We start from the raw sequence: 26,818 nt of genomic DNA on the forward strand, positions 1-26,818 counted from the left end.
TGTACGCGTTGAATTTACCGGTTTTCAAGGTAAAAGTAAAATGATAAAAGAAAGTTACGAACCACCGGTCGTTGTGACAATTGCACGGACACATTTTCTTCCGACCGTATTTCATCGCGAAACATGCTCCTTTTTAAGATTATTAAATCTTATGCACGCATATTTCAACGATACATTTCGTTCATCGATGTGATATTTAATTCCAGATGATTTCCCGAGGCCATGACCGGTTAAAAAGGTTATAAATTTATCAGATTGTGACGACGCTCTCGTCCCCAGGTGATAATTAACGGCGCCGCAAACTTTTCCATAATTTTATAAAACTTTTCCACAAAGTGCGGTTAAGGGGGAGCAGGCGTTTCCCTAAAGTTAGTCCTGCTTCTCATTAAAGGCGGTGTTTATTGGAATTGTTATGCATCCTCTTTTGCATTTTTATGGATAGTCCTTGGCAGTAACGTCGGCTCCCCCTGCTTGTTTTTCTTACTCCGCATCACGCGGTATCGTATTTTCATGTTGGCAGATCATTCGCGGCGCAATGAGCCATTAATGAGAACATGAAATGAATATTCATAACACTTGTAATAAAATGTTATGATCTTATTTTCCAGATAAAAAAAAAAAAACATGCATTTCGCTAACGGAACGGTTCGTAATATATAGAAATAACGGGGAAATATCTCTCGCGGATCTCATTTACCGCGACCGCCACTAATAAAATAATTAAGCCAGCGTAATGGATTTAATTCCATGTGACTACATATGTAATGCGATACACCGCACACTACGATGTATGAATATCCGATAGATATGAAAAACAACTTGCGTAACGTTAATATATGCCAGAGAATACACCGTGTGCCGTGTTCGTAATGTGTAATGTGTAATGTGTGTTCGTAATATGTAAATTAACCGTTTAAGTACAGATTTATATAGTCATAGAGATGAGAACAATATAAAATATGCCATATTATTTTACCACGCTATTATAATATATGATTTTGTATTTACTCTTTTACGTGTATCGTTTTTGCATTGAGATATCATTATGCAAAACAGCAAGTTTTTTAAAACTTTGTTTCGTATTAAACGTAAAATGTCTTTGCATCGATTTTTGATGCGAATAGATTTATCTTGTTTCACTATCGGTAAATGTATGAATATTTAAGTTAATTTACGTATATTGTTAATTACAATATTGTCCTTACGCGGATATATTAATAGTTATTATTCCAACAAACCATGCGTAACGAAAAATGTTTTTGTACTTTTGGCAAGATTCCAAAGTAATTAACAATATTTTTTTTCTCACAAAGTGGTTTCTAACAATATTGCGAATGTCCATTATGCTCTTTTTCCAATTTCGGAAAATCGTGAATAATAAAGAAACATTGTGAATTGTTTTTATTACTCTTTCTATCGTTTCATAATCAGTCCAGAAAATTGTTTGTGAATCCAATTTAAAAAACATTACGTTGATTAATTGATCTCGACAGGATTAGCAAATTACGAGTAAATAATGCGTATGGTTATCATGTCATAATGTTAATGACTTCATCGAACTGCGCGATTAATCTTTTACTTAACGATACATTTTTCAAAGCGATGAGTGACCTCTTTCATTTTTCAAGAGGCATACATGCGTTGCGTAGCGATCGATCGATATACAAAGTTGCTTAATGAGGAATACAAAATCCAATCCGAACAAGTTTTGCCCCGCGCCTGCACGTTATCAAATTCCCATAAACGAATTACAGCGCGGTTAAATTGCACTGCGTATAATCGCGTTAACGCGCTTTCGAGCGGTGACGTTGATTAACATATGACACATTCATGGTTTTACTTTTATTCCCCCGTCCCGTTTTGCAAGCGACTCTCAATTAATTATATTTATAATGTATTGTGACATAATGTATAAATGCACTCGCAGCGATATGTCGGCCCTCGTACATGTCTTTCAGCTGCGCGTTTATTTTACGACGGAAGAGTTTATCGTACGATATACTTTGAACAAGATTTGCGCTCTTCCTACATCGTCCAATTATTGTAAGATAGCGTTGAGATATAATGAAACATTCAACATCCATGCTGAGCATTATTAGATGCGATGTAGTTTTAACAAACGTGTCTTCTTCTTATTCGCAAAATATTATTATTATTCACGCTGCATTTCGCGCTAATTTTAAGCTCTTTGTGTCCCCGCGGAATTAGCAGGAATTTCTCAGGGAGAGAGAAGTCGGGCTGTCACTACCTTCCGAAATTCTCCAGAAGGCGGCAATTAACGAAATTTACATAGTCCTATTGACTAATTGCGTTATCGAGTTGTCAACGAAGTACCGCCATTGTGTGTTTGATCCCGTTTCTCTGTCCCTGGCAATATTGAAATGGATGAATTTTTAGAGATTTTCGCACGCACGCACACAATCACGCCAGGCCCGTTTTCGCGAATAAGAGGAGGGGAAATGGAACGTGAACAGAAGTATCATAGAATCTAAAAAGATTACAGGCTTGACCGCCTATGCGAAACGCGAAATACATCCGAATATTCACTGTGATATCTCCTGTCACTGTATACGGCATTCAATTATGGACCTGAATTCAACATTGCCAGAGGATTTGCCACGGGAAACGTGTTACCTTCTATAGCCGTAAGTCAGGCCCGTCTGATTGATCGTTACTCAACGAATTTTAGCGGATCGATACCTTGCATGATGCAGCAAGGACCGCAGTTTAATCATGATGTAGTCAGAATAAAGCGCTTTGCCATCATCGATTTTCTTAACGTTGGCATATTAAGTCGAGAGTTTATTACTCGATGAATATTTAAGTGGAAATAACGAGGTGCGGAAAAATCGCGTTTGCATTTTCGCGTTAAATGTAAAACATTGACCATCCGATGACTTTCCGAACACAGGTATCGTAGAGGGGGAAAAAAAAAAAAAAAAAAAAAAAAAAGGAGAGAAAAAGAGAGAATTTCGCGCGGTTCGGAAAGTGTAGAGACCAGTACCGTTAATTTTAATTTTATGTTAGGTAAACGCGGCAATGTGCAATTTTCCGTCGGCGGGTAGTATCGCGATTTAACGCCGTTCGGGGCGACTGCAGCGGCGCGACGACAACATGTCACGTCGATTTCTCCAATATTTTTCTCTCACGCGCAGTTCTGTCTTCGTGTCGCCGTAACTTACGTGCATATTTCGTCGCTGAAAGCATATACGTATATGTATATTTATGCGAGCGTATTTACCAGGAAGAACACGGGTACTCCGCCGTCGTACCCCCATTTACACCGGGTGAGCTCGTTGTGTACCTTACTCGCATCGCACGTTCGCGGATGACTTCCGAAAGATGGAACGGGTGGAAACATGCGAACGACACGTGGGAGGGGGGGGGGGTGTAGTAACGACGGGTGCGAAGGAGGCACAGGGAGTGACAGGGCGACAGGGGGGAGGGGGAGGGGAAAGGGGGGAGGGAGAAAGGTGGGAAAAAGAAGGAAGGAGCAGGGGGGAAAAAGGAGGAGGAGAAAGAGAGAAAAAAAAAGGAAACAACGAGTACATCTTTCCTCTCTCGACTTTCCGGGCGTACCGTGTGTATCCTCTCTCGAGCAGCGCCCAGGGAATTTAATTCCATTTTCAATTTACCTAAACCCCTTTACGCAAACTCCGCTACCGACGTCGAGTACTTTTGGACTTTTTCTACCCTTTTCTGCGTGCCTTCCGTCCCGCCGCCGTTACGTCCCAACCCCCTTATTCGTTCTTCTCCGTGGCGCGGCTTCCTTCCATTCGAGTTCGTCGAGCGAAAGGAGGCACACGTTTCCGCCAGTTCTTGCCTCCTTTACGAATGTTGCATTGCGAATCTTCGGTAGGGTCTTGAATAAAGCCGCTGAGAAGGAGAAAGGACGGAGGGGTAGGGATTGGCTGAACAGATAGCACAGCCACTTGGTTTTAACTGCCTTTTATGCAGAGATGCCTTCTCGGGGATGCACATTTCGAGCGTCCACTTAAATTGGAGTTTTATCCGATCGCGAATTTCCACTTCCTCCTCTACAAGATGTCGTGTTAATTAATTCGCGGGTTCTCTTTGGCATTGATGATCGTTACCTGATTCTTCCGTTTCTCTAATTTCTTTTTTGTTTTTTATTAGGACGCGCGTCCGATAGACTTTAAGATTACGTAACGAACTGCATTTCTCGTTGACTTGTATCGCGATTAGTGCGCGCATGCAATTACCCGAAGACGTTCAACGAATCTAACAGGTCCTCGACGAGACGGCGTTTCAAGGGTTAACCGTCCTACGTGACGAGACGCACGATCGCGTTGCCGATAATACAGTGGATACGAAGGAACCGCCCTTCGTCTGGGGTAGGAAGCGCCGTGCTTAGAATTTTCAGTAGAAGCCTGGCCCCCCGGCTGACAGATTTAAAGAGAGACCTCGCAAGCGGGAAAGGGAGAAAGGAGAAAGGAGACAAGGAGCGTCTGTCCTACACGGGGACACGTAACAGCGTACGGCAGTCAGACAACGTGATCTGTGACAAACGCGTATACTAACTGTAAGGGCGAGATTTATAGCGAGCTCGCGAGACGAGCTACGAGTTCCAGTCGGAGAACAGGTGCTCGATAAATTCACGAGCGTCGCGGCGCGTCGTTACAGTTACCCCCGGCGGGAAAAACTTTTGTAAATTGTAGTGGATATTCCATGGTAAACTCGTTGGACTCGGTGTACGATATCGTGGCCTGTAACGCCGGGCCATTATTGCGTCGAACGGATAGAAACATACGGGTTCTTTTAAGCCATTAATGGCTATGGAATTTCCAATCGAGCCACGCTTTCTGTCAAGGACGTTTAACGCGGCCATTCGCAAAATTTCGTTTCGGTTCGCCCGCGCGATTTTTACAGGCTGTTATTGCATCGCGCGCGCCGAAAGAGCGCGATGATATATAAATACAAATGTCAGCGCCGACGTGGGGCAAAATAAATTTCGCCGACACCGTGCGAATAAAAAGTTGCCGTCCGGACGTTGGACGTGTGATTTGATCTCCCGCGTTAAAAACACGAGCTGCTTTTGGATTGTTAAGTGACATAAATATTCGCGATAAATGTCTGATAAGTGATATTGCACCGCGGGCACCGTTTCGCGGCTGTCACGCGATCTACATGCCTTTGTTTTCCGATCGCACGCGTGTGTTTGTTCGTGCACGCTCGTACGCGCGCACACGTAAATAAAGCTTTATTATCTCGACCCACATACGCGAATTATAGGAGTCGATGGCACAGCGTAAGAGAGGCCTTTCTTCTCTCGTAAAAGGTTTTTCCCTCCCACCTTTCTCCTTACTATTTAACAATAAAATATCTTCATAGAGGCAACGAAAGCTCCAGCTATTTTCTAGAGAAATAATCGCGCTCTCACGATCGCGCCGCATTGCTTTAGAAAGTTTGATACACCGAGAACGTAACGGCCATTATGGCCGTGTGGTTGCAGCGGGATAAGTTTTATTGCAGTTCGCGTATACCAGGCAGCGACAACAGCGAGATTAGGCAACTATGAGCTATGAGATTAGATGCCGAATACGACCTGTCGCGTAGTTAGCGCTCGTACCGTTCAGTTATAATCTACGACATTATATGTATGCGTATGCATACATAAAGGCACATATCTACAACCAACAGCAATGGAAATAAGTTTAAATTTAGCAATGCAAATGGGATAACCGAATTGTCATCGCACGCAGAGCTTCAACCGTATTTCTTCCCTCTCTGTTTTCTTCCCCGAAATCTCTGGGGGAAACCGTTCAATAAACATCCCTCTGATAGATTCGAAATATCGCGCGGAGATTATAAGCGATAATTCCGTACCTCGCCGGTGGATTAGTCGGCGAGTAAATTTACATTGGTTGCGTGCAACGTTTTTTTCAACAACACGGCGTTGCGTTCCATCTAACGGACCGCCCGGATCGCCAATAATTAGACCCATCACGAAGCGATACTCGTCCGTCGTGCTTTAAACCAAAATGACATCGAGTGGGTCCATTTAACGGGAATAAAACTGTTTCTTTCGCGAGTGATTCGCTATGCCGGGATCGTTAGTCAGATAGAACGAGTCGCGTCTGGACTGCTTGGAGTAGACACTTGAGACCGGCCTAGGTACCGCTGGGCCATGGGTCAATTGTTTCCCCGGTGTAAACAGGTCAGAAATAAATCCCGGCTTAACGCCGGGCTTAAAAGCTCTTAAAGCGGTACTCGTTTCCCCCTCGCCTCAATTTATCCCCTCACCCTGCTATCGTCGATTTTCCACCATCTTCACCCCGCCCGCCTTCCTGCCCGCGCATCCACTGATTCCCGTGCACTCGATCGCCCTTTTCCGCGGTCTTTGGCTTTGTAGCGATCTCGCATGCGACTTCATCAAGCACGGTTTAATGGTAGTATTACCTGCGAAAGCGATATCTTTGAGCAGAGTCAGTTCAAGGATCGAATGAAAAAGTATCGCGATTGGCAAAAAGGGCGTGAGCACGATATCGTGCATAATTTCTTCTCTGATATTTCCATCCGTGACTCGGCGATCGTTTGTTAAAGAGAGGAGACCGCGTAATAAATTAATTCAACCATTATGCGTAAAGAAAAATGCATACGTCATAATTCTTTGTTGAAATTACGACGACTATAACGCGGTTACATGGACGGATGGACGTGGGATGCTGTACAGCGGAAAACAAGTTATGCGTCCGCGCTGCACTTTTAATATATGTAATTTAGCTGTGCGCGCTGTTCTGTCCCCCTGCCGTTATTAAAAGAGTACGAGAAGGAAGTATGAAAACCATCCATCATGGACAATAGAACTGGCTTTGTGCCACCGGCCAGAGACATTAACGAGGTTTCAAATCCAGGGACTTCATTTACCCTATCGCTGTATTTTTTTTTTTTTAACCCTCTTTAATGAAAGAACAGCGGAAAAATATGTCGCGAGAGAGAAATTCTAACTGCTCCAGTTCCCATTCCCTTTCACAGAAGCGCGCGCGCGCGCGCTTTCATGCTTTGTGCTCTTCGATAAATATCTGACACGTTCAACTACGGCGACCCTAACAAACGCCTAACAAACAAATCCACTTGAAACAGTCCGGCGTATTCCAACGGAGTGGCGTGAGATTCTTCACTGATAACGCGACAAAAGGGCCGCATAATTGACGGGGCGCTTTATCGAAATCGCTCGTACTTGTAGGAGACAATTTTCCCGGCTGGTAGCACGCGGATTAAGCCGAGAAATACGCTAATTCTACTTCTGAACGCGCTCCGGAAGGGCGGAGAAGAGAAGAGGGGGTGGGGGAGAGGGGAGGGAAGAGGAGGCTGATTGTGAGCTTGTATCTTAATTATTTTCGGTTGCCACGCTGACGTTAATGCCGTTCGTAAACAATGCGCTGCTTTCCGCGCTATCGGACCATTTGTTTTATGCGCCATCCACGTGTGCATTATAATCCAGGTAACCGTTTCGTTTTTTCCTTCCGCGCCCGTTTCACGTTTAATTCCTTCGCTCGATACTCCTCTCTTTTCTTACGCGTAGCGGATGTAGCGTTGCGGATATCGCAAATGTGATCGAAATTCTAAATGAAGAAACTTAATTGATTCCTTTTCTAAATAATAAAAGACGAATAAGAATATATCCGCGTCATCCGAAGGGATGAGGAGCGACCTATCTTCTTTTCAGCATGCAAAGCGATGTGCAGTCGTCGTCGCGGAGATGGGGGTTTGCGTAAAACATTCCATAAATTATTCCACAGTCCGTGTATGTATACTGTACTCCGTTTAATTACATACAGAGAGAATAGAAAAAAAAGGTCTTTCTTTCTGCTGAAATGAAATACTGTTAATCCTTTTGCGGTCAGAGTTTAAATAAATTATTCCGTATGTAAGGGCGGGAGAAGGAGAGAGTATAAGAGCGGAGCATTTAGTGGACATGAGTATAACTTACACAATGGTATATTTCGCGTGTAGAATACGTGTACTACTCTCTCGCGTAGCGCAGACCGGAGGTTCCGTAGAGCTCGACCGCTATATTATGCGGCGACTTAATCGTCCGGGCTCGCAAAGTTTTTATGGGCTATAATTCAAAGTTTTCGCGAGATATTCTTCCGCATGTAAGAACGGGCTCAACCTCTTATATTTCGAGAGGCTCTCCGTTATTTTATTGCGAAAGAAATTATGTATCTGATTTTAGCGCGTCGATGCGCTTCCCCCGATTTTTCCACCTGCGACCGGCGAAAAGTCGCGAACGTTGATCACATTCGCGGAAGATCGAGATATAAATATATCGTTGGATATCCGGCGCAAGTTCGATAACGGTATCGCATCTCCTTTGCCATCTTTTTATGTTGCTCTAATGAGGTGACACCAGACTTCATTTCATTTTTACGCTACACGAGGGAAACCGGATCTCGAGCTTGGTGAGCTTTAACTGTTTCCTCGACTTTCAACTGTGAATAACGACACGATTTCTCGCAGAGATTTCTCCGGCACTGTTACGACTTTAGGCGTCGTAGTTGACCCAACGGTTCGAACGACGGTGGAAACTCTCTCGCGAAATAAAAGTTGGGATCAAAGGCAAAGGGTGGACATCGCGCGAGGAGGAGTCGAGCGAGTTTATTGCTTTGGAAGAGAAGTCGAGGTATATATATATATATATATATATATCTATATCTTGTTTTCTTAGATATTCTCTGGACCTTTGCGTTTCGGTGGCACCGGACGTCTCCAAAGAGCGCGAATTCAATTGAAGTATGGCAATCAAAGTAGGCAAGGCTGAAAAAAGATGGTTAGTCCCTGGCGATCAACGAAAGTGGAAACCGCGGAAGAATTCTCCGTCTATTAAATTTGCTTATAAAGTATTTTATAATTGGAAATAGTATACGCGCGTCTGGGAAATTATGTTAACGGCGAAATGTTTCATTTTCTGTGTATGTAGCACGATTCCTTGGCGCGATATAACGCGTGTCTCCGAATGAGAAATCGCTTTCTTCTCATTACAATCGGGATGAAAAGCGGACGGTCCGACGGCTGCCGCACTTAACGATTCAATTATTCTCTCCGCTGCGGCGATAAAAGTCGGTGGCATTAATTATTATTCTTGCGCGTACTCGGGCGCGGTTCGCGATATTTCAATTTTGCTCGTCGTCCAAGCTGTCGTCACCCCTTTTATCGGCCCCGACACGGAACCGCCAGAACGGAGGTGCGTTTCGGGACGAAAAAAAGAGTGAGGATAATTCGTCGCACGTGTGGTCAGAAAAATTCCCGCCACGATAGGATGTGCTCGTCATAAACGCGCGGAGTCGAGGATAATCTGAATATGTGCAACGATTTACAGCCGCAGCTTCTATTCTTTCTCTCCCTCTCTCTCTCTCTCTCTCTCTCTCTCTCTCTCTCTCTGTCTCTGTCTCGACCACTTTTGTGCACACATCGATGGATGCGAAAAGACGGAAGCGGGAAGGGAAAACTTCGATATCCACGGCGCATGTAGAGAGCATACGTATCGAGTTGCATACAAAAGACTTCTAATATCCTCGCCAAGCCGCGCAGCACATATATTCTATATACTTGCACAACATTTGGAATTCGATGCTGCTTCCGCTCGTAAGCTGCCATTTTCTCCCCGTGCTGGTCATTGCGGATTCGTGGCAAACAAATGTGACGATTTTGTCTTTCGTAACACAAAAATGATGCGCGACGTCGCGTGAATGCCGGAACCAATCATATTTCGGTGCTGTTTGCGGTTATTAACAAAAAGCTTTTATGGACACGCAAGCGGAGATAATTGGATCTAAACTAAATCTAAACTAAACGATAAAAAAAAAAATAAACGACTATTTTTTTTCAAACGTTAAAAGGATCGAAGGTCTAATATGCCGTTTTGCGCGGCTTTAAATCTTGTCCAAATTTTCGCAACGCGATTGATTTGTTAAATGACCAGGCATAGTATAGGAAAATTGCTCGCTGCAGGAGGTTTGAAAACACCGTTTAATGGATAGTGGCTTACCGAACTATTTGCACAAAGTGCAACGCGGAGGAACAATGTAAGCCTCTTCTTTACAAGCTGACCTCCCTTGATGCGGGTGCTAATTTACCGCTGTAAACATTCCGAGGTTTGTTCGATGTGATGGTATAACGTTTCACAAAGACCCGGTAGTGTATATCGTTTCGACAGGAAGTTATCGTTTGTGACATGTAAACGGATGTAATATGCAAATGAAACTTCCGATCTGTCAGAAAACGGGACGGAAAAAGGCAAGTGGAAAGGCAAGACGCGGAAATGGCGATTGCTTCAACTGGAAAAGGGATTACGCGCGCAGATAAACGCCGAGACGAATCTTTTTGGATGGCAAAAGTTTTACGACTGTCATAAGCTGTTGCTTTTGGGAACGATGTTGGAGAAACAAGGGGACGCTAATAGAAAGTCAAGTGACGGGAAATCAAGAAATCGTATAAAGGACACGCGCCAATGAAGCGTAATCGGAAGATACGGAAAAAGCGAAGCAAATGGGAATGGCGGCCAAGGTTCATTAGAGCTATTTTGCGACGTTTATTCACATTGGGGAAAGAGTATCTAGATGCGACAGGGATGCGCTACAAAGAACGTGTTATGTTCGGAATGGAGGGCGATGATGCTCCGAGATTATTCATTCAAGTGAATCGCGCCGAGTGCCAGATCGCTAATAATGCAAGGAAATCGCGACGTGTCTACGTCAGTCTAATGGTCCGTCGAGGCGACAACGGGGCCTTTAACTAAAGACAAGCGATACATCTCGGGTGTGCTGGAGCATACAAGAGATTTAGCGCGTAATGGAGACTTCTATACAAGAACATCGGAACTCACGGCAAGTTCCCCCCCCCCCCCTCCGAGCAATTATCCGCCTGTATATAATTATTCATGTAATGTCATTACGACGGGAGTCGCTTTACACGGGAGTTTTCAGTTCCCGATGACGTTTTAATAATACGTTTTTGGAGAATACGCTGAATGACATTGAGAAAGATGTATGATCTTCGGCTAAGTAATAGCCTGATAAATTTTTTGCCCCTTAATAAGGAAGTAAACGAGTGAGTTGTTGCGTGCCGCGGGTATATTGTATATACTGACAGAGTGACGGATGTCTCGCAAGCTCTTTTTGCTTTGCAATTGTTGTCGCGTGTTGCGGGAATTACGACACGAACGAATCGTGACTCGTTACTTTCTTTATGAGTTGGTATTATGGTTTATTGCGTTACGTAATCTTATTAAATTTTATAAATTGTGTTTTTTGTTAAGCATCGAGACCTAGTTCATATTATTAATTACACGTGAAAATAATAGCGACAGATTTACGAAAAAATGGACTAATAAATTATTTATCGAGACATAAAATATTTGATAAACAACTGAAAGAGAACATAGCCAATTCTTCGGAAGCAGGATCTTAGATGACAAATATTTATATGAAATAAGTTCCAATTATATCACGAATTATTTTTAGCTAGGGTTGCCACAGAAAATGATTTCTGACATTTCTTGACTTTTCCATGTTTTACAGACAACAGTGAAGAATTTCCATTTGGCTAATAATATTAAATTTTAACTTTAGAAATCTAATAACATAATATAATCCTGAATATAAATTTCAAGCTAATAAAAAATAAATTAATATTGTATATATATATATATAATATTATTATATATTATATTTATAAAAAAATATAGTTATGATAGAAAAGAGAGATTAAATAAAAATATTGAAAAATTATAAGTATTTTTTAAAACAATAGCATTTAAGAAAATTGAGCAAAGTTCAAAATTCCAAACATCTTTTCCCGACTTTTCTAACTTTCCCTGATCAATTTAAATTTTCATGACTTTTCTCGATTTTCCCTGACTAATTTAAATTTTCATAACTTTTCCCGGTTTTCCCTAACTAATTTAAATTTCCATGATTTTTCGCGGTTTTCCAGGTCTGTGGCAACTGTGCAGACTTACAACATAGCGGTAATTTCTACAAAAATTCGTTAATCAAATATTTTTTTTATATCGATTAAAAATCCCTTTTACTATCCCTCCTTACGAGAAATATATCAAATATTTATTTGAACATAATTCATCATAAAATCATCGTATACGGGAAAATCGTGCGTTGACGCGTTGATAACTTCTTCGGGTAATATTTTTCTTAGCACAGCTACGGGATATTTTCGGTTTTATACGTCACGGGATCTCGTCTCGCTCGTATTATGACTGAGCCGGCGTAATTTCGCGCAAGAAGGTCCTTCCGATGGGACAGCGGAGAGACGAGAGCGGATTACTTAATCATGCCTGATGCTGTTTACCCCGGCGTCCAAAAAGAAACGAAGGAAGCGGCTCGGCATAACGTTCTTGCGATCCCCCGACCTTTATTGCGATGCGCCGCGGCGGACAGCCGGGAACGACGCCGCCCTCCGGAACTGTCAGACTGAAAAATCGACCGTAGCCTTTTTCCTAGTAGACATTTCTGGAGCGGCGCAATTGCGGCGCCTGTCAAATTGGCATGCCGGGATAACAGCTACAACAGATGCCGCGAACAATTTCCCTTAATTCGAGCTCCCTGCCGGCGAGGACTGCCGGTGTCGTCGCGTGACATGATCTCTTCGCTACGTTATTAGTACACCCGTTGCAAGCCCGTGATACAAGCGTTAAGTTAATTCGAATTCTGTGAATGCATAATATCCTGCAGCCAGTGGAATATTATGAGCGCGCCGTTCGTTATCCATCGGCCGTGGTCGCGCGATAAGCACGCGAATTGTAATAATAACTTTTTGATACCGTAATTTAGGTTGGTGTTATTTCATTATGTCATTTGCTGACAGATGAAAATGGCATTAGAAGATAATCAATAGAAGTCCGCGCTATTTACACGTCAGAGTTGATTGAAAAATGCCCGCAGCTCGCGTTTACATCGTCGGCGGTATTTCAATCAGTCACAGGTATTCCTTTCCTTTGTCGGAGAAATATTGCTTTCTATGAGCGAAATGTTGGTAGAGCGTGAACGAATATAAATGGTCGTCGCACTTACTCATTAACTTTCTGATTTATATATGCGTAATGTGATCAATTGTTCACATTTATCCTATAATGTTATATGCGTTTGTTTGTGAAATATTTTATGATGTTGATTACTGGCTATGTTTTTCAGAATAGTAATTATTAAAAACACATTTGTATTTGATTGATTTTTGCTTGCAACTAAAATCTCCCCTTAATTCTTTTTTAATTAATTAGAATGGATGGAGCGATACATCTCTTTTCTCTTTTATTTACTTCGCTGGTGTGTGTGAAAAACATTGATATTTCTTGAAAGAAATATCGGCAAATTAATTATTAAAAATTAGATAGATCTACTTAATGATAGATATGTTATCAGGAACATTGACTTTTTCTCATTGCAATTTAATTTGAAAAGTAATTCTAGATTGAAAATGTCGAATGCAGTTGTAAACTATAAATGCTAGAATCAGGTACGAGATTACTTCCGTAGTTAAGACTTTATGAAGAGGTCGCTGGAATGAGAAAGTTTTAGTGCTTACATTTTGGCATTATGCAAACAGGAATAAGCAGACAAGGAGATTGGCATACAGAAATGCACTGAATTGCTTCCTGATGACGGAACTTGCAAAGAGATGGAAGGAAAAGCATAACGATAAAAATGAAAAGATCACGTGATGTATTAAAAAAAGCTCCCCGCGCTTTTTGATCCTATATTGAGCTATACTTCGGTGTTACTTATGCTGATTGCCAATCTTTCCGCGTCAATAAAAATATTCGTTAAAGAGAAACATTTATACTGTAATACTGTTATCTACCTTGACAATATTAAAAAAAAAAAAAAGAAACATCGAAATGTCCGAGAAAACGAGCGCGAATTTTTTTGTGAAATACCATTTTTACGGTTTTTTCATTTATTTCAATTTGTTGCCAAAAAATCTGAGCTAAATAAGTATAAATGCAATTAAATTTTATAATTATGCGTTATTTTTAATTTGTTGCAAATTTCTGTATTACGTGAAATGAATTTTTCGTAACGGGTACTACGCTCTTTTAAAGCCATGTCCTGCGGGAGTAATTCGCGGAATGTCGCAATCATATATTCGGTGCATTTGTTCTCATTCCAAAGTTTTGCGCATTAAATCGCAGAACCAGGCGGTAAAAGTTCGGCCAATGCTATGAGATAATAGTGGATTATTCGTATCATGTTTCATTTGAGAACAATATAGTTCGGTTGACACTGAGCTTCGTTTCAATCAAATACAATTCGGATTCATATCGAAATTAAAAATAGGACGTTTGTAATTTTATTTTAGATCAATTGGCACGAGCAATTACTTTCGTTTATTCGTCACTTTATATTTTTATACATTTTCCACGATGTGATTATTACATCTATTTCTTTCATATCAACCGAGAGTGTGAAGAAGAGTAGGAGAGTTTCTACGTCGAGGGATTTGGGGGCATTAAAGATTGATAGGATATTGACAAGAGATATTTGTAACGGACAGCTCAGCCCGATAAATTTGAAAGCAGCCGCGTGTGTAATTTGCTGCACACAGTTGACGCGTCAGACACTTTTAATGATACCTTACACAATACAATTTGTCATATAATTACATGTAATTTATTAAATCCGCGGATTACATAATAGCTTATAACAATTTGGATTTAAGAGGAATAATTATCCACAGTGTCGAATCGTTGCGCATTACGCAAATTATATAGCTTTTTATTAAAGTTACATAATCCCGAACAATATTGGAAAATTTTGTATTCCTTTTTCCCCCCAAAATTGGCGATAGGAGCGGCGGTACGAGGGCGCGAAGGTGGAAAAAGGGATCGAGGAAGATGAGAGCCGACGTGGGTTAGCTCGGGTACATTTCGACGTTGTCGCAGGATATGGTATGAGCGCCATTATGTAGTCGACGAATGCCGAAAGAAAGATAGAGGAGGAAGGTAAGCAGGTGGATAGGTAGATAGGTAAGTTGGAAGATAGGTAGATAGGAAGGAAGGAAGGAAGGAGGAAGGAAGGAAGGAAGGAAGAAAGGAAGGAAGGAAGGAAGGAAGGATATGCAACCCAGAACGACATATCTGGGCTTGCAGCCTGCAACTTTTCCCATCAGCGCGCAGCAAGCCCCGAGCTTGTTATGCGAAGCTTGAAGCATGTAACGCCAGATGCCACATATTGGACCTCGCACCTGACCCACCGCCATCCCGCCCTGAATCGCCCCATCCTCCGCAACACGCGAGACCGGACGCGATCCTTTTTCTGCCCGTTTCCCTAGTCCTCCTTTCGATTCCACGTTACGTCCAATGAAAGGCTTGACTCCGCCGGGCTGTTTGTGCCGGGCGGCCGCGCGATTATTTCCCCTCGGAAGCCGTGTTTCTTGTATCGAGTTGTCATCGCTACTGTACCCGAAACTGTTACTTCAAATCGCGCGGGAACCCGGGATCAGCTATAACAAAGGACAGAGTTTTCTCTGTAACGTGAGTTCCCCGACGTGGGTGCGACAAAAGGGGACGGAATTGAATTCCGCACGACGAAATAAAGTAGAAATTTCTTTTGCAAAAAAAAAAAAAGATTGTATCTCATTTAGTTTTACGGCGAGCGGTTTAAAAATTTCGAGGACCGCAAAACGTTTGAGACTTTCCTTCGCGTGCCGAGCTTCCTTGTTGTATTCTCGCACGACACGCACGCACATCGAGAATAAGGCCAACCAAATAGGTCAACCAAATTTGCGTTAAACTTAAATGCCGCTTTATCGATTTATCCATTCTTTCACGTTTTATATAGCAGATAGCAGTGAAATATGTAATCGCGCTATATGTAATCGTAATAAATCGATCAATTTGGCCTCTATGTCGATGATACAGAGCGTTATAAAATTTTATAAGCTTGTTCTTATGGCGCTCATATTTCTCCGCCCGACAACCGACCGGCTTCCATTTTTCATTAATTATTCCCGCGAGTTTCCACGCTGGTCACTGGTGCGCAATTACTTTTACATGCGCCGTAGTGACTCCAATGATATAATCGCGCATAGTCGGTTGAATACAGCATTCTTCGTATGCTTAAATTTAACGCATTTTCCCTCCTCGCCTGCAGTACACTCGCTATTTCCATCGCGGCGCTTCGTTCTTTTTTTACAAGAGTTAATTACCCGACGTAAATGCAATTACGTAACAACTCTCATTCGGTTTATTATTTAACAGCGAGAAAATCTTTCATCGAAAATATCAAATCGCAGTTTTTCCGGCGAGCGGAATACATTATCGTTCTCGTGAGATTCTTAATCATAAGATTTTTAAAACTAAGATAAAATAAATTTGCGACTTTTCCAAGTAGCACATTAATCCGTATATTTTTGTTATTTCGTACTTTGAAAATATTAAGTTATTATAATTATGTTAGTTGCTCGAATAAAAAAATTACGCAATAATGTATGTTTTACTTCAAAAATTATCACAAAAAGTATCACTAATGTTCTCATTATTCGCGTCTTTATGTAAAAAATTTTGATATTACATATAAATTCTACGGATTAATACTGATTACTCCCATGTTACTTTTTAGAAAAAAAAAACGAAAGAATCTTCTTTACTTCTCTCTTCACCTGTTTTTTTTTTTTTTTTTTTTTTTTTTAATGAGAAGGGATTTGAAAATTGTGACGCGTGACCCGAATCTTTACAGCGTTATGTCAGAAAGTTCGGCTTCTCACAACCTTTGCGGAATTTTTTTACGTGCCTCGATCGGAAAAAGAAGTCACGGGAACGATAAGGTATTGCGCCTCTTTGCGCCACACGGCAAATCCGGGATAATCCGTTGAATTCCTGCGGAGACAACGGGAGACGGAGTTTCGTTTCTGGGTGTTCATGTGCTCGCGTATTCGCGGGACATTCTTTCGCCTACAGTGTTACCTCACCCTGCCGTGCACGTATTTAGGTTTACCCCGCGTAAAACCCGCTCGACAAACTCGGGAGGAAGTACGAGGAGATCCGAGTAAAACCGCCTCCTTCTTATCCCGCGGGAGAAAGACAGAGATCGCGGACGCGTCTAAATTTACGAGCCGTAAACGTACGAGTTGGCCAAATGCGAAATCTTGGAGATAATGAAAAAAACTCTTCGTCGACGTTTAACCTTCATTATACGCACCCTTTGGTTTTATGGCTCGAGGATCCGTAGAATTTTATCTGGAAAATTAACGTTTCATCATCAGCTTTGCCAATTAAAGTAATCAAATTTCATTTTTTTTTCCCTTAATCTCTTTATATAATTTCGCTTATCATATAACGAAAATATTGCGGATATACGCGAGTAAAATGTATTTAACGAAATTTTAAAAAAATCTTCTTTGCTTAGTTTCAGAATTGTATGATTAACATTTATATTTTTATATTAAATATAGAAGATTAATTCTGTAAACGATCGAATTTTATTCCAACAAATTTGGTAAAACTATTAAACCTTGACTCTTCTCTGTGCATAGTCGTTGAGTATCGTGAAAGCTGTTCATACCAAACAGCGCTTTACATTTGGCTAGTCTGATGAAAAGTTCCAGTAAAAGTTTGCAATGTCTGTCCGGCCGATTCGCAGGCAAAATCCCGGCGGAGGTCGGAAGGGAATAACAAAGAAACTTCGCAACTCCCTTTAAGTCAGGAAACGAGGAGCTGCGACGAGGTTCCTTGCTCGAAATCTACAGACCGCGCGCTTATATTTCTGACCATTAAGAACTCCACCTAGCGACGTATTTTTTTATGAAAAAAGCGCGGAGAAGATGTGTTCGCCATAAGCAATCTTTTCTCTTTTTTTACGCAAAAATAATGAAAAATGTCGCCATCTGAAACTGTAAAACGTTTAATTTTTGTTAATTAATATATTTAATGTGATAACATAAAAAATATTAAAAAATGAATTTGAAATATCGGTAAGTTCATGGTATTAAATAAATCTCTATTGTAGGAATAAGAAAAATATGAAATATGCTATGGGAATTTTTGTAAGCAGCTTGAAAGTATCCGCGGAAATGTTAGCAATGCTGTCTAACGTATTACAACAGGTTAATCTCGGAAAATTTATGCGCTAAAAATTTATAAATATATGTAAATAGCGTAGTCTCGGATGAAACAAGTGCAAAGATGAAAATTCTTTTGAGCTCGGACTTTGATAAAATCGCTCGGATCCGTTGGTAGGGGTAAGCTCTTTTCTATGTTAAAAGGCATCGAAGAAAAGAGTACTTATTACTTGAAATGAAGAACAGAAGAAGAATGATAGAAAATGCTTCGTCCGAATAATGAATTCAGTTTGAGGGTGCTTTCCGCAAAGATCAAGCGATGTTGCTCCTTTCATCTCTGAATTTCGATTGAATAAATATGATCCATAATTTCGAAGCAATAAAAGTCTCTTGTCTCAATAGAAGTCTTTTGTAGAATTCTTTTGTGAATGAGATAATCGTCGAGAAAGAAAAATTATTTGCCGAATAATTGTCGAATCGAATCAACATTATGATAACATTTACTCTTACGTGATGGCTTATAAAAGCGCGTTTTCCAAGTTCTGTTTTCTAACTCATGTTTCTAACTCATTGCGCATTCTGGTGGGTAAATTTTACGCTACAACCAACCCTTTTACGATCTTCATAAAAACCACGCTGTTACCAACTGGTTTCCGGTTCTGATGTTAAAAGATGCACGTACCGGTACGAACGCAAGTGCGAGCATCGCACGCGTATCGCCTCACTGCAACGTAAAAAAAGAGGAGAAATGCGAAGAGAATAATCAGCGAGAGAAACAAAATATCCCGAGAACTCTTAAATTTCTCTGCCCACTCGACTACCACTGCGAAATTCACTGCGGATTCGTAAGCGGCAGAAGAAAAAAAAAGGGAATTTCTAGATCGAACGCGAAGGAGGTGGAGCTCGCGAGTTGCGTATAGAAGAATTTGAAGATAAATTTTGCTCTATGCACGAATTAAATTCCACGGTATGGCGAAAAAAACTATGTCCGGTGAAGAGAGAGAGAAAGAGAGAGAGAGAGAGAGAGAGAGAGAGAGAGGGGGGGGGAAGACAGGACGTAATGGTTGAGTATATACGATAAGCTGACGGTTTGCTCTGTCAGCGTGTACGTTAAAAATATGATGCAAAATATTACGTCGACTTGAGTAAATGGATTACGTTATACTCGAATAAGGTATTTTCGCTCGTTGCTCTGTGTATCCCAAAAAAATATACGTATTAAATCCGCTGACTTATGAAGAAAATCGCACGCTGCCTCTTCAAATTCAAATAAAGTATTTCGCAAATGAAATATGTCGGGAGTAAAACGTGCGAGTTAACTTAATAATTTTTTCATTTGGCTTTGTAAGATTTAAAACGTATTGGATGACGTTTGGGAGGAAAAGCCATTCTATCGGAGATTCGTTTATTAAGCGTCAGTGATATTAAATATCTGAGGCACATATCTTCAAAGGGATTTCCCGTTCGCGGGATATTTCCTATCTCCTGATATTCCGCGTAACACGGGCGAGCTAAGAACAATGCACAAAATTAAATTCTTTTAAGTATTGAGGAGCAATGCGGGCAGGTTAGGTACAGAGGAATACCATTCGATTCTATTTTTTCGCATAACAAGTAAAGTGTGAACGTAACGCGCGTAAAAATTTGAAAAATTCACGGCAGTATGCCGTCGATTTTTTCGCGCGGTACATATTTAATCTCCCACATCACTGAGTTAACCCTTTCTGTCTCCGAAATTTGCTGCCGTGGGCAGCGATTCATCGACATTTTTCGTCCGTTTCGCGAACTGAACGGTTGACGTGTCAACAGATATCGGGGACAAATTCGAAAACACATTTCCGGTTAAATGAAATATAATAAAACAAGTGTTTACGATCCTATACGACCGCATACAATAGCCGTGCGACACGCAAGCGGCGTGACGGATGTCTATCCCCGCCTGCGAGAGTGGTCGTGCAACGGCAAATGGCATGTGATCTGTCCCCGGATGCCAATCGTTGGAAAATTTCGGTCGTGGTAGAATGGCTGGATCAATGTTGCGCGAGTTGCTGCATTGGCCTTCTGATGGGCAAAGCGACCACTCGCGCATGCAGTACACGAATCGCCCTGGACATTTCACTCGCTTTCGGACTTGCATTCCTTTCTCTCGTCGCTCCTCCTCATAGCATATTTTTCCCTCTACCTCTTTCTTTCTCCGTCTCTATATTTTTCTTTTTTTAACAAAAATATTTTTTATTTAATTAAAAATTGAAATCGCTAATGCATAATTAAAAACCACCGGCCTTTGAACATTTAGCATATTGTGGCGTAGATAAGACCCGAGTTGCAGTGAAGTTTGCACACACAGTTTGCTTACGTGTGTGATGACTAGCTGAAAAAAGCTAGGAACACGGTGCGGTGTCAACGGTAACGACAACGATGTGGCAACAAGTGCTTTTAACGTTTCCTAACGGTAATGCTCGTTGCATTCTTGGAAAAGTGCACGACGTGCTACTCTCAAAGAACTTTGCCACAACAATTTCGCGGGGATGATGGAAACGCGATGGTGTGGTCGTCGGCGTGGTAAGGAAGAAACGGAAAGATGCGCGTCTCGCATTGTCCGGGCCGTACGAATGAATTCTTAAAGCAAACCTAACGTTTCCTCCCCGTTTGTACCCGTATTCCTCTCGACTAGCTTTTCCCGACATCATCGGCATGTCCATTTTCCTACGTACGTTACGCTCGTTTCTTCAAAATCCAACTTCCTTCTCTGCCTTATATATATATATATGTATATATATATATATATATATATATATATATATATATATATATATATACAGATATATATATACAGATATATATAGATATATAGATATAGATATAGATATAGATATATAGATATATATATATATATATATATATATCTATACATAGGCGTGATACCCATGGCATAATTCTTGCTTATACGTCTTACCATCGTCCTATTTTCTTTACAAGATCTCTCCAAACAGGTTTGTGCGAGACATACGTATCATGTCTGAGGCAACCATCACGCATCGTTAAACATTCAAAAATTCAGAGTAGAGACAGCTTGTTTTTTTACTCGTCTCTCTCTCTCTCTCTCTCTCTCTCTCTCTCTCTTACATCGCGGCGCAGCAGTTTTCCTCGCCTTTAGTACCTTTCGAGAATCCAATTTTTCTCTGACATAACATACCTTGAGCCTTGGAAATAGGAAATTCTTCAAACTTTCACGCAGCCTTTCGCAACAAGTGAGTCCAATTTAATTTCGCGCGATACGTTATGCAGGCAATACCTCAAATGTAATTCAAACAAGATAAAATGCCATGTGAAATTAATACAGGCGGCATTACCGCGTGGGCGTATGCAACGTACGCCCGTCGTCGTTCTCCGGTCTCTCCTTCTTTTTGCACGGGATCGGGAGTAAGAAAGCTCGGGAGGAGTACCCGGTCTGTCAAGGCCAGCTGTTGGAGGGCGAACTACTTGATTTACGCCTTTCTTCCATCTTCGCTCGCGGAACATCCTCTTTACCTTTCCCCGCCTTTCTCTTATTCTTCTCCCTGAATGCCCTATTTCATCAGCTTAATTCGCTGGAGACGTGAGTGGTCCTAAGTGTTATAAGCTAACTTTTTGTCTTATTTTTCACTTGTAAGCAGGTTTAAATATGATAACACCAAATACAGACCACCGTAGCAATTTTCTCATTCACCATGAAGTTTGTCATTTCCTACGTATTAAAGTAATAATAAAGCCTATCACGAAGTACGAAGGTTTCGACTGATTCGTTACCCGCATAACTTTTGCCTCTTGAATATTTCCTCGCAGAGTCTTAACGAGTTTCTGATTCTTAGAAAGTTTCTTAGGAATGATTATATTCGAGGCTTGTAGTTGCAAAACTCGTTAAATCCACTATGAGTTATTTTGAGCAGAGACAAAAAAAAGTAATTGCTTGTCTATGAATTATAGCAAAGCCAAAGATTTATGTATTAAATCAGCATGCTTATTTAAATATTGACGGACGAAACTTATATCTTAAACTACATTTATATATGCTACACCCTCCTTATAATTTTTCCTTATTCCTTATAATAATTCCTATTCCTATTCCTTATATATATATATATATATATATATATATATATATATATATATTATAATTATTTACTCTTCACGCGTATCAATATTCTCAAAGTCATAAATAGATCTGGAATGTAAATTATATTTCATAGAGTATAACTTTATGGGATACGTTTTTATGTACGTTTCAGATAAGCTTTTTCTACGGGGAGAGATTTGCGTCATATAATTTTTTAGAGGCTACATGGAGAGGGTGGTTATTTTGTTTGTCTGCACTGTGGTTGTGAACTGCGGAGCGAATCTGTTTACTACCCAGTGTTGCGGCTTGGGTATAAAAAAAGTCTTTCGTCCGCACACGGAAAGAGAGAGAGAGAGATGATAAATTTCTGATATAAATTGCCCTCGGTTTCATATTCCTTCCTTCAAAAGCTCTTCAAGGGTGTTCTTACTGCCACCTGCTATTACCGTAAATTATTGTCATCTGTCATCGGCTGCAACATTTTTTTCGTTGCAAAATTATATCGCATGGATATATGCATTTAATATACAAAGTAAAAATTTATTTATTAATGGGTCATAGTATAAAAAATAGAAAGAGATTGTATTTAATTTGTGTCTTCCTCCTTTTATCTTGTCATATATTTTGTTTGAGTATAGAAGCGCACATCTTTTCCATTACTCACTATATCTATCTCGCTTTTGAAAAATCGAATATTCAAAAGTCGAATATTCAAAAAAGGAGCATCTGTTCTTTATTTCGGCGCGGAAACACGCAATAGTAACGTCGTCGTCAAGGTTTATATGGAGCATTCTGCTTTCTGTTTCAGCGTCAAGACGGACATGGGTGCAGCTGGAGCAGTGTCTAGACTCTACATTGCAAATGCGAATAAAAAGGATAGCGGGAACTACAGCTGTGCCCTGGCGAACGTAGCAGCAGCCACTATGGTGTCCGTCCACGTGCTAAACGGTATATTTCCGCTATGAATATATATTTTGCTATTTCGACGCGCGCGTTTCCATACGCTTGCGATATGCAACGCAGACACGAAGAATATCGATGTAAAAATATCAATTGTCAAGAAATTTTTTTTTTTTCAAGAGATTTTACTTTTCACTTTGTAAACGCTTTTAATTTAAGCTTCACGTGAAGTCCATTGAGGAGAATTAGAATTATCGGAGAAGTCCGACGTATTTCTCGAGAGCGCGAGAGAAAACTAGTCTTAATGTGCAGTTTGAATGCCTCTGGTGATAATTCATCGCCGCGTTTCTCTTAATTGTGTATCAGAGAACATTCACCCGAGCAATCAGCCGTATTCGAAATCTTAATTTAAGAATCAGTCTCTGTTCGCTACCGATAACGAGAGAGAGACCCGAGGGAGAGAGGAAACGGAGGGCGGCAGTCAGCCCTGTGAGGGCGCGCGACGCCTATCGATATAATTTTCCACCCCTTTGCACGGTCGATAATTGATTTTCCACGGCTTTTCAACGGCGCCAATGCCTATTACCGGTCCCCCCTTTTCTTTCCTGCAACGCCTTCCGTTTCTCAGCTTCCCGCCCTCCGTCTTCCTCACGCTCCGAGAAGTCGGTCGCTCTGTCGTTCTTTTCTTCCTCCGCACATCTTCCTAGCGCCAATCGATCGTGTAGAGAATACAAAGCTGTGATTTCATCAGGGTAAATAACCGGCGCCGGACGCGATTGAGACGAAGCCGGCTCTGTCGTTGACGGGTCGCCCGATCGCTCCTCGCGATCTTCACTTTGGTTCTCCATTTCCGTTTTGTCAACGAGTTTCTTGCAGCAAATGACATTCCTGACTGTATTGATAGAAAATAGTCCGTCTCTCCGCGACGCGGAGGCGAAAGATTGCCTGGATAAAACAAAAGTTCTATATATATATATATATTGGAGTGTCATTAAGACGCTGTTAAGACGCTGCTTCTATTCTTAATACCGTCACTCGTGCTTATTCATATTCTTTTTGTTCTTCATGGGTAACTCGCGCTGTTTCGTGCTCCTACCCTAATACTAGCGCATGGCGTATTCATAGAAAAGTTCGTCGAGTATATTCAGGCTGACCCATTTCTTCTTTCTTCAGCCGGGCTGTCTTTCTTCCTTTTAATCTTCTTTATTCTCACAGCGTAATCAAATTAACGTTTAAAATGTATATTATTCCCGTAGTGCGGCTAATTTTTGCGTTTCTAATTTTGTTATGGAAGCAGCGTAAGCGGGGAGAAGTTTTATCGCGCGAAAACTGACACACAGGCAAGGTAGAATTAATTTATCGTGCCGATAGATCATTCATATTCAAAATTATAGCTAATGTAATAATTTGATGGGAAACTAGACAAATGCAATCATTCTTCCGCGGGAATTAACATAGATAAATATTGATGCGATTTCGCTCCAGTTAATCGAGTTCGAATGTATCGTTCTAATTTGCCGATAACAATCTGTGCCGCGGAGACATTGCCCAGATATGTTTAACTCGATCTGTTTTTTTTTTTTTTGCCCGCCGAGCAATTTTCAGCAGTATTGCTCCAATTTTTGATCTATTGCCGGACGACGATTCTCCCCCGTTTTCTCCCTAGCGTTTTACTCTTTTATCTCGTACGATGACGTAAACCGCGAAAACTTTCGTATCACGACGAAATAGCACGTAAGTCGAGTCGATGACGCGTGCTCTTGCGGGAAATGCCGCTAAACACAGGCTTTATAGTGGCGGATAGGCGATGCCACCGCAAGGCGATCGATACTCGTAGGTTGGGAAACGTCTTTCGAACTTATGGCGAAAGAGCTCAACGAGTTTTCATGGGGGCTTTTCGCCCTCCGGGCAGAGCGGCTCCGGGCAGAGACGCCGCCGTCTATATAGGTGATGTGCATTATTTACGGCGGATTACCTTAAGTCGGCCCAATACGAGAGTTCGATCTTCTCCTGATAAAGTTTGACGAGGGAGCACTCAAGGAAATGCTTGCTTACGATATAATCCCTAGTTCCTTTTTGAAAAAGGAATGTTAATAATCTTCGGCGGCTGCTCGATTGATGATGAAGTCCGTTTCGTCGCAATCAAAAAGGCGACACGGCGAGACCACCGCCGGCTGCCTCATTTAAATTTGTATGCACGTTTTGGCTTTGGCATTTACTACTTTAATCAAAGGCGTTCGATCGACAATATTGCGACGAAATTCTTGACTATGTTCCCCCGACGAAAACATATTACCAAGCAAAACAAGCGTCTTATTATCTGGCGCGCGAGGCATGAGCCAGGCAGAGTTAGAGTAAGCCACCGTTACCGTCGCGATGAGTATGCGGAATGCGCAAGTCGGAGAGTTATTACCGCGGGTGTTGTATGCCAGGTAACTACAAGAGCGATCATAATACTGGAAGTAATGCGAATTTGCTTGACAAGTAGTTGGACGCTCGAGGCTCGCATTCGAAAGTAGTTGTGCGGCGGCGGAGAGTCGATCCACGTCCTGAAATTTCGCTAGTAGCTCTATGCATCCCGACGAAACATTTCGTACTTCCGCGGCCGTTTATAAATGTGATTGCCGCTAATGATGTCCGTGCAAGTGAATAATTCGCGAAACTACGACTGTGGTCATCTTTGATCATCGCGGTTCGAGCCGCGTAGCGCATTCTAATGCGCCCCGATCGATCCAAAATTGATCGATACTTCGCGTCGTGCTTTGCATTAAATGGCTACCGGATTCCAAATGTTCCCCTCTTTTTATCGGAAATAGCTTTGGAAGCTTACAGCCATCTTTGGCAACAGTGCCAACAAATTATATATAACATATTATATATGTACGTATATATATATATATATATATATATATATATATATATATATATATATATACACACACACATATATTTGCCGGTATACATATCCATGTGCGAGACAAAATGAATATTTAAATATGAATATTAAAGACACCTTATTTTCTTGACGCAATAGGGAGAGCGGTATTTCAACTAAATGTCGTAATATTAATATTTAAATAAACTTTAAAGTTCTTCAGTTTACTATGCAAATTTAAACCGCACTTGTTGGCGCCGGGAAAACGCGCTGGATATAACAGTTATATACATACAAAACAATGGAAGCTGCTGCCTCTGACGCAGAATATACGAAAAAAAGGATGGAATGATTTTGGTCCTTTTCCAGCAACACGCTCATAATTATACACCTTTCTCTCGTTGTTTCTTTTTTATTAATGCACTTTTAACGATATAGTAGGACACCTCTTTACAATTAATTATCCTCAAGATATGCTCGTGATTATTAATTAAATGCAAGCCGGATTGGAGATGAAGCATCATTATTCGGTACTATCTCACCGTACGCCTGAAGGGCTTTCTCACGACGCCTCTCTCTATTTCTGCTCGCTCTTACTTTGCGATCTTTCCACTTTCGTTCTCGGTAGAAAATTAATGTCGATAAAACCGTATTCTGTATAAAATATCTTTCCGCTCCGTGGCATAAGGATGCTCCGCTTGGCGGAATAAAAAATTTCACTGGATGGAAAAATTCAGATGAAGACAGAAGAATAAAAGTCTACGTGGCGCTAGAAAAACAGAAATACTTGTGAAACGGTGAAACGGGCTAGCGGATTGAAGTCATCGGATAAAAGTGATCGATGAAAAAGCGTTGAGAAGCGCGTTGAGTGGCGGACTGTTCGCTCTCGAAAATGAGTAATTCTTGGCCTA

The 26,818-nt window shown here is 41.2% G+C and overlaps 1 protein-coding gene across 3 annotated transcripts in view; it reads left to right on the forward strand.

The window, feature by feature from the left end:
- The window catches only part of LOC105425728 (defective proboscis extension response 14), a 119,675-nt gene that overhangs the window by 84,566 nt on the left and 8,291 nt on the right, over positions 1-26,818 (forward strand). For all 3 annotated transcript variants that reach the window (XM_089080879.1, XM_089080880.1, XM_089080881.1), the window contains exon 8: positions 22,941-23,080. In XM_089080879.1, coding sequence (XP_088937005.1) covers positions 22,941-23,080 — 140 coding nt within the window. The remainder of the gene's footprint in view (positions 1-22,940; positions 23,081-26,818) is intronic.

This window comes from Pogonomyrmex barbatus, unplaced genomic scaffold (assembly GCF_055798465.1).
Source record: "Pogonomyrmex barbatus isolate J1 unplaced genomic scaffold, ASM5579846v1 scaffold4, whole genome shotgun sequence".
Taxonomy (NCBI): Eukaryota; Metazoa; Arthropoda; class Insecta; order Hymenoptera; family Formicidae; genus Pogonomyrmex; species Pogonomyrmex barbatus.